Consider the following 17,112-nt stretch of genomic DNA (forward strand, 5'->3'; position numbering starts at 1 on the left):
TAGTTAGATAAGTTATCTAATTATCAGTTTAATTAAATTTGAGAAAGTACATAATTTTGAGACTAATCAAGAAAGAAATACGTCCAATTTTAGCGAAAAAAACAATTCACTTTTTATAAACCATTCATTTATTAATATTAAAATAACCTATTTTCACTGAAAAACTGTTAGTTCACATTAAGCTAAGATATATTTCTAATAATCTTATGTCATCTACATCTTAAAATATGTAGATTAATAATAAAGACGCGAAATGTGATATTACACTAAAAATAAATTAACATTCAAATAAGATTTATTACAAAACTATGAACTTATTATTAGTTACTTTTCACAATATATATGCTAGGCAATATCCAAAACTAGGATTAGTTCATGGCAAACGATATTTATTTACTCCAAATAAATCCTTTTTTCAGTGTACCTATTTCAAGTAACTCGGATAAAAATCTTAACATCGATATTAATAAAACGATTGAAAATATATGTGCATGGTTTAATCAGAACTATTTATATTTAAATGTAAATAAAAGGCAAATGATAAGATTTCATAACAGACAGAGAAAATGTGATGACCTAACAATAAAAATTAATAACTGTATCATTTAGAATTACGCTTTAGGCAGTGTTAAATTTCTGGTAATTTATTTCGACGAAACCCTTAATTGGAAAGTGCGTTACAACCATCTCGTTTCCACCTTAAGTTCAGTAAATTTTTTATTTAAAAACATGAAAACAATTTTATTCAGTTAATTAATTTATATTATGCTCAAGTAGAATCGCGTCTTCGTTATGGTGTCTGTTTCTGGGGTGGTTCCACCCTCTCACATTCTGTTTTTATTTCACAAAAGCGTATTTTGCACAATATTGCTGGTGTACCCAGTGAACATACCTGCAGATATATTTTTTAACAGTACAAAATTTTAACTTTAAGTTCATTGTTTATATTTGATATGTGTATTTAGGTATGTTTTTAAAAATATAAGTAGTGACATACATGGTGTAAATACAAGTCATAAAAATAATATTTGGGTACCTTTTTCTAGATTGGCAATTAGGTACCAAATAAGTCACCAAATTATTTGGGGCCTAAAACTTTTAAAAAATTACCCATTGAATTAAGACAAGATAAAGTAACTTTTTATCAATTTAAAGTAAAGTTGAAATTATATTTAGTGACCAAATGTTTTTATTGCTTGGGTGAGTTTTTTGCTTCCTGGGTTAAGTTACATTTGTTTTTACTTTAAATATCTGCTATACGCATAAGTGACTATTGTTATACAATTTGTAATTGTCTCAAAACAAAATAAAACATCTAATCTAATCTATAATTATCACAAATGAGCAAAATTATTAGAATGCTCAATATTGAGTGAAAATGTGCTCAATAATTTCATCCAATTGATTCACTGCCTTCACTCACACCGATTTTTTACAGTGTAAAAAAGCTCTAAAATTTCTATAGCGAGTATTTTTAACACACCTTTGCAATGTTACATTATTAACTATCAATTATTTGTTTCAAGTTAATGAAGATTTGGATCCTGAAAAATCACAATAATTATAAATTAATATAAAACTTTTAAACGGCATGACTTTTTGGGAATTTAATTGTATATTTAACTAGAAGAAATCTCTTGTTACAGAAAAACTAATAATTTTATTTTTGTAAATAATTTCTCTGATTTGATCAAATGTTCTTGCATCGGACTCTGTTCTTCAAACGTATTATTTGTCCGTTAGAAAATTATATTATTTAGATCACAGCCAACATTTGTTTACTATAAATAAAATTTATCGGCGGCAAACAACCTATTCTCTGGGTGTATGGCATAATAATTATGAAACAATGTCCCGCCAGTGACAATGGACATTTTTCCGCTGCCGCCGAAGTCATTATTTTCACACACCATCGAGCGACCATCTTTGATCTTTGGCAGTGTTTTGAATGTGCGCAGACATATTTTCGTTTCGCCATTGTTCGGCAATGTTATTATCCCACCTGTCAGAGACCAGACAAAAGCAACTCATCCGTCACTTGAATGACCAATGGTAAGGGGCTCGGCCTAGTGCCAACCAATAGCGAATAGCTTGCGCGTGGGTTCCGTCACGGTTACGACAATCACTCTTGAAACAATGCCCATTTTCAGAGTCTTTTCACGCTAGATAAAGCTCGCGCGGTGTTCAGGCGCACTCCGCGTGCCGCACACTCGCAGGATTCAGCAGGGTCTCCTGCGTTTTTCAGGATTTAAGATTTCTGGTAAATCACATAGCTTAAATTACAAAAGTACTTAACTTTTAGTTTAGATTTAGTTAAATTTAGTTCGTTAAATCTATTTTAGTCACCTCATTTTTATTGTTTGAGATAAATTCTTTGGTCTGTTTTTCAGGGATCAAGATTTATTATTTCTCATACAAAAAATAAAATATTTTTACATAATCCATTTTAGAAGCACCAGCTAGACTTTAAAATTAGTCTGTTTGAATGTTCTATTCACAAAAATTGGGTAAAAGTAAATAAATTTTAAGAATAGCAGCAAAACATTTAGGTACATATTAATTTGTGCATAGTTACTTGTTATTTGTCCGAAATTTACGTAATTTTGAATTAAAAATGTTTCTATTAACATCTTACGTTTATTTCTATCATTCATATATTTTTTTAATAGAAGTATGAATTGAGTTAAAGAATTTTGAAGAATAAAAAAATATATTTCTTTGGAGATGATACCTTCTAAGTATCTAATATTGTTTCGGCAAGCTGAATTTATCATTATATGTGCTAAATATTATGTACAATATCATATTAGTTTCCACAGTCATAAAAATGGGGGGAAGATTGTTTACAGGGTGGTTAATTGTGTAAACAGAAAAAGTTTATTTATGACTTTTGAATTAAACGTTTATAAACTGCGTTATTATTACCAGAACGTTTTGGCATCGCATCCTCTCATTCCTTATCACAGTCAAATAACTCACACGAAATCTGCAATCGGTAAGTTGAATAATTTACAAGTTATGGCCTTATAAACAAATTAATTAATTATTACATAGTTTGGACGATCCCGAGGATCTTCCACAATCGCACTGATTTTTTTCGTGGTAGATTTCATAATAATACATTGAAATCTATCTTTTTTTTTTTAATTTCAAATTTGCAACCTGGATTCTTTTTTTATTTTTTAGCCTCAGTTGCAAAATGACATATACGACGCACGAGCGTGATATAGTTATATATTATTACATATTCGGAAAGCTTATGAAAACCGCTTTAGGATAAAAAAAAATCGTCAACATTCGTTGAAAAACAACGGAGTTACAGACTGTCAAAGTTGACGGCCGATTGTTAAACAAATTAGGTTGGCAGAGGCAAAAAAATACTGTCATAACCGGCAACCGTGAATTTACGTAAAAATTATACAATTAACCACCGTGTAAACAATCTTCCCCCCATTTTTATGACTGTAGAAACTAATATGTTATTGTACATAATATTTAGCATCTATAATGATAAATTCCCAGCTTATTTTCCTGGCCTATGAATAATGGCATTATTCGTTGTTGCTCTTGATTGACAGTATAAAAATAATATATGATTTGTTCATAAAACAATTCTGAGGGAAACCTACTTTTTATGAAACAATATTTTTAAAGCAGAATTTTTCCAAGTCTGTGATTTTTTTGTAGCCTTGTCATACAGTTCACTCCATACGACAATTCCACATCTACTATTGACTCAAGCCTTTACTCCAACATGACTGATTATTTCATTAGTTATTGTAATTCCTGAATTTTTAGTAGTTTTGTTGAATTTAAACTCAAAATAATTCCATCTTCTAGAAACTCAATCAACCTCGTGTTTAAATATGTTTCAAATGTTTTCGCAATTTATGACAGATATACTTAGATCTACAGGGTCGGAAAGTCCCCATGGTTCATCGGCCGTTACGTGAGAGCTATAAAGTAAGTCATAGAAATCCGTGCGATAGCGAAATATGGCTATAATGAAGGCGTCTAATAGTCACCGCCCATTTCGCCCTTCCACAAATAAGAAGTGGAAATATTGAATTAAGAATATCCTAAGTGTTTAAAAAAATGCCCACCTTTTATAGTTTTATAGTTCTATTATTTTTTAGTAAATTTAATTGTGTTAGTAGGTACTTTGTTCTTATCTACTGGCCAAAGAAAAAATATTTTGATTGAAACTAATTTTATTGGGAATTATTTATTAGGTGTCGTAATTTCTTTAGCTATTTTAACAATAAAACAATTGAAGGTATCACATTTCATGGTATCATTTACGATTTTCTTACCTAAATTGTTTTCAATTTCATCACTATCATTAGTTGTTACTTTTTTTCTATAACTTCATTTATGATATTCCATATTATTTTGGAGTCTTTTGACTCTGAAATTTTGATCCTACAATACGTACTTTAGTTTACTAATTGTAAGTTAACTTATGTAATACATCCTTGGCGTTTTAAAATTGATACCTACAGGAACTTCTTAGTCTACTTTTAACTGTAGGTATATCTTTTATTCCAACCTATTAGGAATAGTACTAAAACTTAAAAGTAGAATTATATACAGGGCATCTCATATAAGACGGATTGTAAGATCAACACAAAAAAGTTTTTCAAACAAAAATTGCACCAAATCAATTTCTTCACATCTTAAAATTCTACGTACTTATTCAGTAATAAGCATAAGTATTTCATTCCTTCCAGGCATTATTTAACTTTATCGTATTAACTATGGAACACTATATTATTGCATTTTTCTTATACTTAAACCTAAAAGTGTTACAAGTAACTGGAATGACTCTACCGATGACTATGGGTAGGTTATCCCTATATTTAACTTAAGGTAACGGCGCATGCTCAACGCACGTTTGTAGATTAGAGTCTTCCTCTGTTCTATAGTCCGTGGTAGAGTCCTGCGCATATTCACTGCTGCAGTGTCATCGTCATTGCTTCACAAGTAGAAGAATTTTTAAACTGTCCAAATAGTTTGCTATTTAGTTCTGTTATTTGTACACATTTGACATGTGGCAATACTATGAATATGTTACTTTGATACTGTTATTAACAATAATTTTAAAACAGAGAAACTATCATTGGTGGATTGGTAGATTAAAAAAATTCTTTTGTCTCGAATACAATGAGGTAATTATAACACTTTTTATAGAGCAGTATTTTTTCTTAATAAAATATTTAAAGATATGTTTCGTAAATTTAATAGCGAAAAAACATGAATATGAGGGTCAGTAAATAAACCAAAATGTTGTGCAGGTTGTCAGAGCAAATTTATAGCATTGCTGAATATCAGTGTTAATATTAACGTTGCAACAAACTTTAACATGTCATTAAAATTTAAAAAAAATCAGCAATATTTTTTCTAAAACGATTCTTAAGGGATATACTTTCCTTCAAAATAAAATGTAAAATACAACATTTAATTATGGCTAATGGTACAGTGCACTACCCTTTTAATAAGTCGCTCTTAAAGTGTGTCACAACAACACTGTTACCCTTTATATTTATAATCAAATTCATAAACTACAGAGTCCGTGGGCGCAATAATAACATGAAATAATCAATTTCTTGTCAGTTTTTACTATTTTGTTGAAATGCAACAATAATTATTTATTGCCGCGTTATTTTCAACGTTTTCTATTAGTTACCTAATAGAGCCGTAAAAACAATTAGAATGCGCGAAACAGGTTATTAAGATAATACCACTAAAAACTCCTACCTTGCTCGAATCATGCTGTTGCGTAAGCAGTTGTTCTCTGACCATTTGTAGTTGGAATATCAGCTCGGATAGTTTTCTGTCCTTTTCCATGTAATTGTCGCCAGAGAGCGCCTGCTGAATAGCCGCCGTGGGTTCTACATCTCTGTAAACAGATCCTTATCTATAACCTTTTATTGTGGAAAGAAATGAAAAAAAAGTTAAATCGGACTACTATAAACATGTATCACCGGACAAAGGTAGGGACTTACAAAGTAAAACGTACACTTTCTCAAAGACATGACAAAACGCTGAAAGAAGAAATAATAGGGGAGACAAGCGTCGCGTCGGTTGTAACAGAGCTTCAATTGTAACAAACATGAATGTACAAGACCAGAACCGCCGTAGTTATTGCCTACTATACCTATACTTTTCAGCGATGTTTAAAATAAGTAGGCTACTATTCTTATTATCCTTATTAATTGATAATCATTAATCTTGTATTAATTAATTTTAGTTGGAAGATACGTGAGCATACAACATGTGTTTTTGATACAAATGAGTCAAATTACACAATATGGCGTCTGTTGGTGTTGACTGTAACATGTACCTTTATTGGTGTAAAGAAAATCCTTCAAACATTTTCGGCTTGGAGATTAATAGTGCAATTTTTGTTACAATAGACAATTAGCACTTATTTACTCCTAATTATCCCTTTACAATCATATATTAATATAATTAATATTATTTTGAAAAAAGGCATTATTAGATACGTGTTTGTTACTTTTTGTAGCTTGATACAACTGTACCTGAACACCAGTTAATGTCAGTTGTAACAAGCAAGTAAAATTTACATTTTTGTAAGAATTTTTCAATTAGCTATTTGAAGGTAAAATTAAATTTAGATTTAATGAGCATACAGGTACGTTTGTCTGATAGAACTTCAACAAAATACTTAAAACACATTAAGCTCCAAGATGTGTAATTATTATTGAAATCGACACCGGTCCCCCCTATTGTTCAACAGAACGCTCAGCTTTCATAAAAGATTTGCAAGATAAGAGCTCTGCGTTTAGCACAATTGCTTGGTAAATCTCATACCTCAGTTCCTCGCAAACTCCTTGTAATATTTTCACATATGAATTGTTTGCATTCAGCTCTTGTGAGAAATAGAAGTTTATGAACTGAGATTGTGAGCTGAGCTATTCCTAGGTAGCTGCATTTTATGCATTTTTATGCCATGTTCCGGAATGGCAACTGATTTATTACGGAGTCTTAGTTGAATAATTCAGTAAAGATGATGATATATAAGGTAATTTTATGTAAATGGAAAAATATTCGTATCTAGTAGAATCTCGAGTTTGATATTCAACTATTTTGGCATAGGCATGAGTTAACTGCTGAATTATAGTGCTGCTTCATCCAATATTGAAAATATTAATGAAAAACTAATTAACAACGATTTCTTAGAACAACAAAGCAGTAAAATGGAGAAAGTATTGGTAAAAATGTATTACATACCATAAAATATCCAGGAATCGCTATTTTTTTTTGTTAGATTTATAAGGTAAATTGCCTAATAATAGCATCTCTAAGAAAAAGTGTCAGTATTAAAAAAAACATGGGAAAATATACTACTATGCTTGAACACAGGATGTAAATAAATAAGTACGAAAAAAAATGGAATGATATAATTTATAATATCAGTAAGTTTTAGTTACACCTAACTATAGGTATACGAAAGAGGCATTTTCACTATTTTTTTAAATATCACCAAATATTCAAATATTTTTTCCCAAAAATTTGATTATAAGCAATTAAGGGGGAGATTATTCGGTCTGTTTTAAATTACTTTATTTATTTAAACAAATTTGTTCCCATGCGTATTTATCTTAAATTAAAGAGTTGTTGTGAAACACGAATCAATAATGCGGTTCTTTCTTTAATTCTTGAATATCTTCTACACGTGTCTTTGCACTAAAGTTTTTAAATTACTCCAAATACAAAAATCTATAGGATTTAAATCGGATATTCGAGAAGGACAAAATTGAGGTGCGCCAAGATTCTTCATTTAAATATTCTCGTGCTCTTGCACGCTGAGCTCTGACACCTAGTGGTACATCTTCAAGAAGTACTGAACTTTTTCAAAAAAAAATTGTCTTTCTAACAGTCCATATTTCGTGAAATCTCGAAGTAAATTTGTGGATAATTTTTTATAGGTGTGTTAAATTCCAGATTACATGGTAAGTGAATTAATAATAATTTTCTTCAAAAGATGACACAGTCACACATAAAAAAAAGTTGCCTGTACTCTTCATGCGACATTTGTTATCCGTATTGCCTCCTGATCACGAATCCGGTGTCAGAATTGAGCTACCACATCATAGGAATTCCCTAACCTCAAAAAACTGGTCAAAAATAGCAATTCACGAAAACGTGCTAGGAAAAAAAATTTTTTTTTCTATATTCAAATGTTCATTTATATGGTTAAGACCCCACCAAACGTGAATCTGCGGTCAGAATTCATGGTTCTTTTTCTAACCTCAAAAAAAAAAACGGTCAGATATCACGAATTTTCAAAAAATAACAGATTATCGCCAAATTTGGTATACGGGGGTTTTCGGGATCGCTAATCATAGATCCGCAAAATTGAAGATGGCTGATCCGAGATGGCCGACCAAATTTTAAAAAAATAACACATTCGCGCCAAATATGATATACCTACGGGGGTTTTCAAGGTTGCTGATTGCGAATTTGAGGTCAGAATTCCGAAATTCATTTCATAATATCTTTTTTTACTTTATAACTTTAGTAGGTACCCAATCATTTCTGACACCGGATTCGTGATCAGGAGGCGAAATACTGCGGACAATATACGTAGCATGAAAGTACAGGCAATTTTTTTTATGTCACTGTAATTAAATTTCGATAAATGAATTTCTAAATTTAGTATTTGTAGTTTGTCACGAGCTATTTATAAACACCGCCACCGCACTGAAACAAAACCATCTGTAGAAAATAATTGTAACGATCTTTTGTTTATTGAGTCTATAATTCCATGTTATCAGGCTAACACTGTACTACTATCACAGTCGTCTATGACTTGTTTTCATTATACAGATTTGATGACCCATAATCTTCAGGAAATAAACGACATTTTTAAACATAACTGTAACAATGTTATTGTTTAAATAGGCTTAATCGGAGAGCAATAATAACTCTTACATAAAACTCAGTTTCCGATATTCGATAAATAATTGATTTATTATTCTTTTGAAAGAGAAATTATAATCATGAATGGATGTATTGATACTACAAAGGCATATAAATGTTGTGGGAAAAATGGGTTATGTCACATTATCTGCAGTTGATGGAAAGGGGGGTCAAGGCAATACAGAGGTTACCATACTATTGTGACACTGTATAAGCATATGTAGTGCGCATATCTTTGGAGCACGTACTTATGGAGGTTAATGTCAAACGCGTTTTTTTTAGAGTAAAAAGGATATTTGAAATAGCTAATGAGCTAACTTAATCGTCACCAGTTGCCCTTTGTTCTATTGCAGGTTTTGGTTGGAATCTCAGTGCAACAAGACAAGAAGTGACGTAGTTATAACATTTATCATAATTTTCTTCTAAAATTGATAACGCGATATGTGCTGATATATTAAACCGCGTCTGATGGTGTCGACTTTAAAATGTGTATAAGATAGATTGTAACATATTAAACATTTATATTTGACAAACATTAATTTCCTTCATTATTCTAATTGTTAAATTGTCAACAGTGCAATTCTTCAATACACACTTCAATAGATACCTTTTGTTTCCTTGTGTCAAATATTTATTTTAATTAGGTTTACATCTTTAAAACAAAGTAAAAATGCAAGAGCTAATAAGCTTATTTATTAAAAAATAGCTTTAATGAGGGAATATAATTACTTGTTTTGTTTGCAATAATTGCGATTCTCAGAGAGCAATATTTTTGTAACAATATTTACATCTAACTTATCGCGATATATAAGTATTTGAAATATTATTTATTTTATACCATTTTAGGATTATTTAAAATTTATTTTGGCAATCATTGTTTATTCTGTTTGTTGTAAATATTTATTCCTAATGTAAATAATAAAAATCAAAAATGACATAATATTTACATTATGTTACAACTGAACATTGTTGTGTTACAGTCAATACCGGCTCGAAGCCAGTTGTAACAAATAATACTACTAATTAAATTAATTATTCGGAAAATTCTCTTCATTTAGTTCTTTAAATCAAATTCAAATGTGGATTTATCAGACATATACGTGCTGATATCATATAATTAAAAAAAGTTCACATACTAGAGATACGATTATGATTATCTTTTTTGTTACAATCGTCACATGTCTCCTCTAGAACAAGACATTTAAAAGAATAAAATCGAAGCGAAAATTAACTACCCTATTTTATGTTACCGTAGAAATATTGAACTATTCTTAATGTTGCAAACTTTAGCACAGTGATTTTTACTTTTTGTAAAAAAAATAATTAATTAAAAAAAGATTATACATATTTGTACTGTTAAATCACAGGGTGATTCACAAACAGTAACAAAAAATTAAAGCAACAATAAATTTCGAACAAATTACATTTTCGATACTAAAAAAATGTCGCGCCTGTGTTCATGGAAATGGAGTTATTTTTGAGCATTCAAATAAAATCATTAATATGATGAGTATTGTTATCAATTTCTTTATTCGATTAAATAACCGAAAGATTAGTGTTTGTCATGTCATTTAAGTAAAAGTGTTATCAGTTCGTTATTTAAGTTTTACTCGAAAATCAGGCATTTCTCGAAAAACATAAGAAAGTAGTAATTTGTAGAAAATTGAAAGACAAATCCGAAAATATCATGATTGTTATTGTAAAACATTGGCATATTATTTTATTTCGAAAAATATGCTGCCGATACCCTGTATCTCCGCCACTGGTACATCTAAATTTTAGAAAGAGGCCTCAGATTTTGGACAATGTTTACAAACATACATGTGCCCAATTTTAAATTATTTCACTTACAAGTTTTTAAATTATTTAAAAAATTTAAAAATATTTTTTTAAGTTTAACACCCTGTATCTTTTTAACGAAGCGTCCTAGATAAAAACTTTATACGAATGAATCCCCTTAAAATTCACCAAAGAATACGAGGTTTCATTTTTGGTCATCGTTTGTGAATCACCCTGTACTTAATATTATTAAAATAATAAGGATTATGACCAAATAGTTCTTCATTTTATCTACATCATTTTTAACATTTTCAAGCTTCTCGGAGATATGAATACGATTTAAAAACGAAATGTATGTAATCAGTGTTATGTCTGCTATTATTAAAATTTATTGTTTATCCTGTACACGCTGACCTATAAATTCAGTTTTTAAGCCAGTGCAAATTTCTAAGGACGATTAATGCGTCACTCACGATACGAGTGATTAAATCAATTTTAACACGACACAATAATGGTTTAATTAAAATTCATGAGTATTAGAAATTCATTATTACTATTAAATACTCGAAGTGTTGCGAAATTCATTATAATAAGGGTAATAAATTAAGAAAAAACTTTACCAGGATTCATTTACGCAGAATTTGACAAAATGGAAAATGCATAGATAATGTTTTTGAATTACATTAGGGAGGAATTATAATTAAATTTTAATAACATACTAAAATTGCCAAAGATTTTATTTTACAAAACAAAGATAAATAGACCCACTCAGTAGTAAATGTAATAATTGGGTACCAGTTTGAGTCTGTAAAATTAAAGAAATGCAGAGGCATAAAATTTATTTTCACCAAGGTTTTGAATCACAAATGAACTTTGTGCTCATAAGTCCAATAATAAGCGTAAGACTGACGTGTCCTGTCGAGACCCTTAACTGGATCCATTTTTTTACAAACTTCAATGATAGGTAAGCGTTTCATAAATGCAAAATTGTGAAAACAGCAAATACTCAAGGAAACACTATTAGAAGTGGTCCACAAGAAACAATTTCATGTTGTTGAAGTATGTGATCGGAATGCGGATAACAAAAACAAAAACAAAAAGGATACAGAAATCAGCCAATTCTCGAAACACCTATGGCATCTGTCAGCAAGAAAAGACTATTTTGATTTTCAAGTAAAAAAGACAACGGAAGACTCTATTAACTACTTAAATGTAAAGCAAGTTCCATACTGCAGAGTTGCTTGCAACAACAACATATAAAATTGATTTTCTTTACGAACCAAAGACATTAAAACATCTGTTACGCTCAAGAAAATTGTAGTGTGTCTCTATGTGTCAAAAAAAAGAAAAATTCTTATTGAAAAACCTAACATCCTGCATTGTCGATTAAAATATTTAACGTTAAGAAATATCGAGAAGAAGGACGCTTTACTTTTTTTTGGATGAAACTTGATACGAAGATGCTTAGTTTTTAGTGGTTTAGTACCAATTGTGCAATGTTGGTATAAGGCTCTTTAATTTCAGCAAACCACATAACAGTTGTATACCGGTCTGACTAGGTAATTCTTTCACATAGATTAAGTCGTAATTGGTTGGCTGTGGGGGCGTACGTGCCCCGTTGCATTTTTTGTGAACCGACGGAATACCTAAAGCGCTTTGCTGTTTGTTTAGTTTTATTTTTATTATTATTCCACTCAAACCTTTGGTAAGAAGTAGACGGAATATTACAAAATAGAAATGGTGTACAGTGTTGAACAAAAAATTAATATTATTAAATTGTATTGTCGTGCAGAAAGTGCAGAGGAAGTCGTTGGTCGATTTATATTTTCATACACCGACGAACCAGTCACTGCTAGAACCGTTTTGAATATATTTGATAAGTTTGAGGAGTGTGGATGTGCTAATCGGTGTACGAAATGTAGCAATCAGGAACCTCGTCAAATTCCTGAAGCAAGGCAAGAAAAAGAGGTGCTTTTGTGGAAGTAAGTGAGCTGTGTCTTCCTCCCAAATTTCCGAAGAACTTGACATTCCAAGTTGTACAGTTCGTCGCATCTTAAAAAAGAATGGTTACAAAGCCTATAAAATGCAAACTTCTCAAAAAATTATTCCTGGTGCTCAAATAAGGCGTATGGAGTTTTGTGAATCCATTAGGGAAAAAATAGAGGAAAATAATGAATTTACTAGGCAGATTTTATTTACAGACGAATCATCTGTTTCCCTACTTGACCGTCATAATCCTTCAGTGGTCCAATATTGGTCCCGGGAAAACAAGCACTTAAGTATACCATTAAGAACGCAGTACCCTCAAAAGGTAAATGTTTGGGCTGGCATTTTAGGCGATAATATTGTGGGTCCCTTTTTTATTGATGGTAACTTAAATGCTGAAAGATATTTGCATTTATTACAAAATAGTGTTGTACATGATGTACGAAACTTGGATGTAAATTTTGAGGAAATTTTATTTCAGCAAGACGGATGTCCTGCACACAACGCAAGGCCAGTTCAAGATTATTTGGAACAAACTTTTCCTTGAAGACTTATTTCCACAAGAGGTATCATACCTTGGCCTCCTCGATCTCCAGATCTGACACCCTGCGACTTCTTTTTATGGGGTCATTTAACGCAACTTCTCTAAAAACGTCGACACGAAAGAGCCGCAAATTTGGACGAATTACGGCTTAAAATTAAAAATGTTTTAGGATCAGTTACTCCTGAAATTTTGTCAAATGTTCGTCAAGAATTTTAAGACAGATTAGGGTATAGTGAAGCTCAAGCAGGCGGTTTGTTTGAACACCTTATTAGTTAATAATAAGCTTTTATTTAATAAGCATTTGAAAATTCATTATTTTGCTTAAGAATTACCACTCATTTTATTTTAGAATACCGTTTTAGTTATTACTAAAGGTATCGAAAATAAAAATATGGTGTATTATACAATATACCGGATATTGTATAATATTCGTTTAAGATTGCCATATGTATGACTTGAACTCTATTGAGTAGACCCAGGACACAATTAAACAGTAAGTACCTTTTGATAAATATAGTCTATAAAATAAAAAAAAATAATTTTTAAATTAAGATAAAATTACTTTAGTGACATTTTTAGGTGATATGTCATTTTAAAATACTGTTGCCTTAATCCCGGGCATTAACATTTTTTTGTCCAATCTTAAAGCAAACTTCGTGATTTCTGGCAAAATTATGCTTGATAAAAAATTACGTATCAAGTATTTTATGTTTCATAAATTCGTGTGATTATATAAAGGAGCAAAAATCCTCATTTATATTTAAAATGATGATAAGCGACACTGCTACACGACTACTATAAAGTCAGAAACTGGTAGCTCGTAAAATTTTTAGTGATAATATTAAAAATGGATATAAATGAATCTCGAAAACATGTAGTTAAGATTATTTGAACACATTATTTATGTTGTTTTTTAAGAATTCCGCCAACGTTATGCAAATTATTTATATGTTAGCTCAATTTTATAAATTTGGGTTCTCGGAAGAACAACACTTGCGGATACCATAAAAGAAAAGCCATTTACAAAATACTTAATTCAACAATAATACAATTAAGGTTTTCAATAACAAAAATCTTCTACGTACTACATGATAAGATAATATATAATAATTAATTAAGCATTTTTGAAACTTCTAAGAAAATTATAATTTATTAATTTTTTATCATATAAACAATGTAATTTATGTATATTTAAAAGGTATTTTCCTGTGTCAAACAGTTCTTTGGTGCTATACAAAAACAAGAAGTAATTATACAAAATAGAATATTTTATTACAATTTTATTTCTTTGCGAAATGTCTTTGCTACTTTGTCTCCTGGCACATGTACCTACTGACATATACTTTTTAGGTTATATCTCATCTACACTCATAACACGTCTGTAGATAGACTGATGATTTTAGCTATTTACTAGATATTGTGGGTGTAATTCAATACTGGGAATTTCGAATTCGAAAAGAAATTTGGTGTTCGAGCTTAAAATTTGTAAACAAAATAATAAATAATTAAATAAATAAAAACGTAGTATTTCTACGCATTCGTAATAAGGAACAATGGTCAGTGATCAATTAGTGGGTGACTCAGTGAGCACTCAGGGTGGTGAACGAAAGTATTGCAAACTCTTTGAGGAACGAACATTCTGCACGATAACGCTAGTTACATATTCATAAATTCTGAGTCGTACTTACGAGTTATGGGTCGAATTGGGCGTGGAGGACGGCGTCGGCCTCTTCTCCTCTTTGATTGTGCTGCTGTTAATTTTAGACGTTAATCTTTTAAGTACGTCGTCCATGGATCGCTTTAACGGGTGAGAGGAACTATTGTTATTATGTAAACTACTATTATTATTATTATAATGAATGTTCGCCTTTATGTCTGACGTGGGACTACTACACTCCGAGGAAGAGTTCCTCCGTCTGTCCGTCTGCTCGGCGTGGAGCGACAGGGCGGAAATACTAGTCGACATGAGGACGCTCGGTTCCGAGGAGCACATCATTTTCGCGGTTTTGTTAGGTGGAGTCCGAATCTCGTCCACGTCATCGACGTCGCTTCCGGACGCACTTCCCGGCGACGAGGACTCCGACAGTTTGTAGAAGGGCGCGGAGTTGTGCACCATCGTGTTAGTGTCCTCCTCACAGATGTCACTCAGGTTGTTGCTGCTCGTCTCGTCCAGGTCGGTAAGTCCTCCTCCTTCGCTACCGCTGCCGATGGCCGATTGATGCAATGAAGTCGCCGTCTCCGTCGAGTTGGTGGAGCCTTCGTGGAGTTTCGTTGGAGGGGACTTCCGCTTCGAAGACATATTTCTGGAACAAGTATGCCCATTAGCGTGTTTACAAATAAAATAGCCATAATGGATAGGTAGAAACAGATTCGGGGAATTAAAAGCTTGACAACAAAGTAATTAACTAAAAGATACACCAATTTACAAATGAATTCGGTTGTTTAATGTCACATATTTAATGAGTGATGAAAAGTTCTTTAAATATAATTTGTGTGTTAAAAAAAAAAAGAAAACGGAACTCAAATCAAAAAATACACATCAGTATGTATATTGAGTACTATTCCTAAATCATTAGAATATATATTCCCAAGTAAGATCTAGATTAACTTTTCAACAATGTATCTCAGATAGTAACTAGTTTGGTTTGCAGGCTTTTATGACAGTTGTCAATGGTTCAACAATTTCCGGGTTGATTGTGATCGGTTTCTTCAGAAGAAACCCTGAAATTGGAGATTAAATCTTCTGGTTGATATTTATATTTGCTCTGTACAGTGGTTCATGGCATTCCCATGAAGAGTCTTCCCCAAAATCTCCCTCTCACCAGAATTCCATTACTAGTTAAGCTTATCGCATGTCTGCTGATTCTTTTACGATGTCATCTTTCGAGTGACATCTGTGCTCTTTTAAGTTCGTACTGACCTGTCGTCCCATTTGTCCAATGTATACTTTTCCTGATATAAATGGGATGCTATGTACACCAGGACCTTTGAGTACATCGTTTCTGCAGCTAGTCTTAGAAAAAACTGTCCGTTGAGTTGCTGTAGTAGAAACATTGGGTTTTCTTGATGATGTATCAGTACTTTCTTGTTATTATATAACCTTTCCTACGACACGTGCATAAACGATCTATTCGTAGGCCTCAGTGTAACAGCACTCCTTATAAATGCGGAAAAGTATACATTAGACAAATGAAAATACACATCACACCGAGGTTAAATAAGAACAAGTGTCACTAGCAGAATAACAATGTAAAAAATCAGAGGTTGCAGATCACAGGACATATACAGGAAGGCAATAGATATCCAAAAAGATTAGAACTAACTGGAATATCATGGACCTGTGCACGTAGCGAATACAAATACCAGTCGGAAGGCTTTATCTTCAGTTTCCTTTGAAAGAGAGAGTGGTATGTTTCTTAAATCATCAAGAGGTCTAAACCCATCAAAAAGTAATTGTTTTACTCATACCTTAAACATATTCTCATATAAATACAACTTTGATAAGAATGTTGAAGAAATAAAAAATAAAATTCTCGTCACATATTCATTTTCAACATCAAAAAGCAATAAAATGTTTGGTTTTGTTACTGGTGCTTGTAACAGTTTGAAGCCAACTAAACAAATACTTTACATTTCATTATCTTTATTATCCTCCAAGACTGAAATCCAAATCATCAAAATACTGAAGGAAAATGAAGAAATTACCATACAACTTACATATTGGACATAATGAAGTCAGAACATAACCAAAGTAAGGTAGCAGAAGAGAAGGAGGATTTAGTTAACTCGGCAAAGGTCAGCATCCAATGGATCGTCTTCTGCTTCAGTTTTCAGGCATCAATTTTATGAGAAAAGTG

At 31.5% G+C, this 17,112-nt stretch overlaps 1 protein-coding gene across 1 annotated transcript in view; it reads right to left on the reverse strand.

Annotated features, from left to right (window-relative positions):
* Positions 1–16,309, reverse strand: part of LOC108903550 (transcription factor SOX-13) — a 151,735-nt gene extending 135,426 nt beyond the window's left edge. Inside the window, exons 1-3 of the mRNA XM_018705772.1 lie at positions 16,176–16,309; positions 14,944–15,558; positions 5,758–5,899 (exon numbers count right to left, since the gene is read on the reverse strand). Of these exons, the coding sequence (XP_018561288.1) occupies positions 5,758–5,899; positions 14,944–15,558; positions 16,176–16,309 (891 nt within the window). The remainder of the gene's footprint in view (positions 1–5,757; positions 5,900–14,943; positions 15,559–16,175) is intronic.
* Between the last annotated feature and the right edge of the window lie 803 nt (positions 16,310–17,112).

The sequence above is a fragment of the Anoplophora glabripennis genome, unplaced genomic scaffold (genome assembly GCF_000390285.2).
Source record: "Anoplophora glabripennis isolate ALB-LARVAE unplaced genomic scaffold, Agla_2.0 scaffold23, whole genome shotgun sequence".
NCBI lineage: Eukaryota > Metazoa > Arthropoda > Insecta > Coleoptera > Cerambycidae > Anoplophora > Anoplophora glabripennis.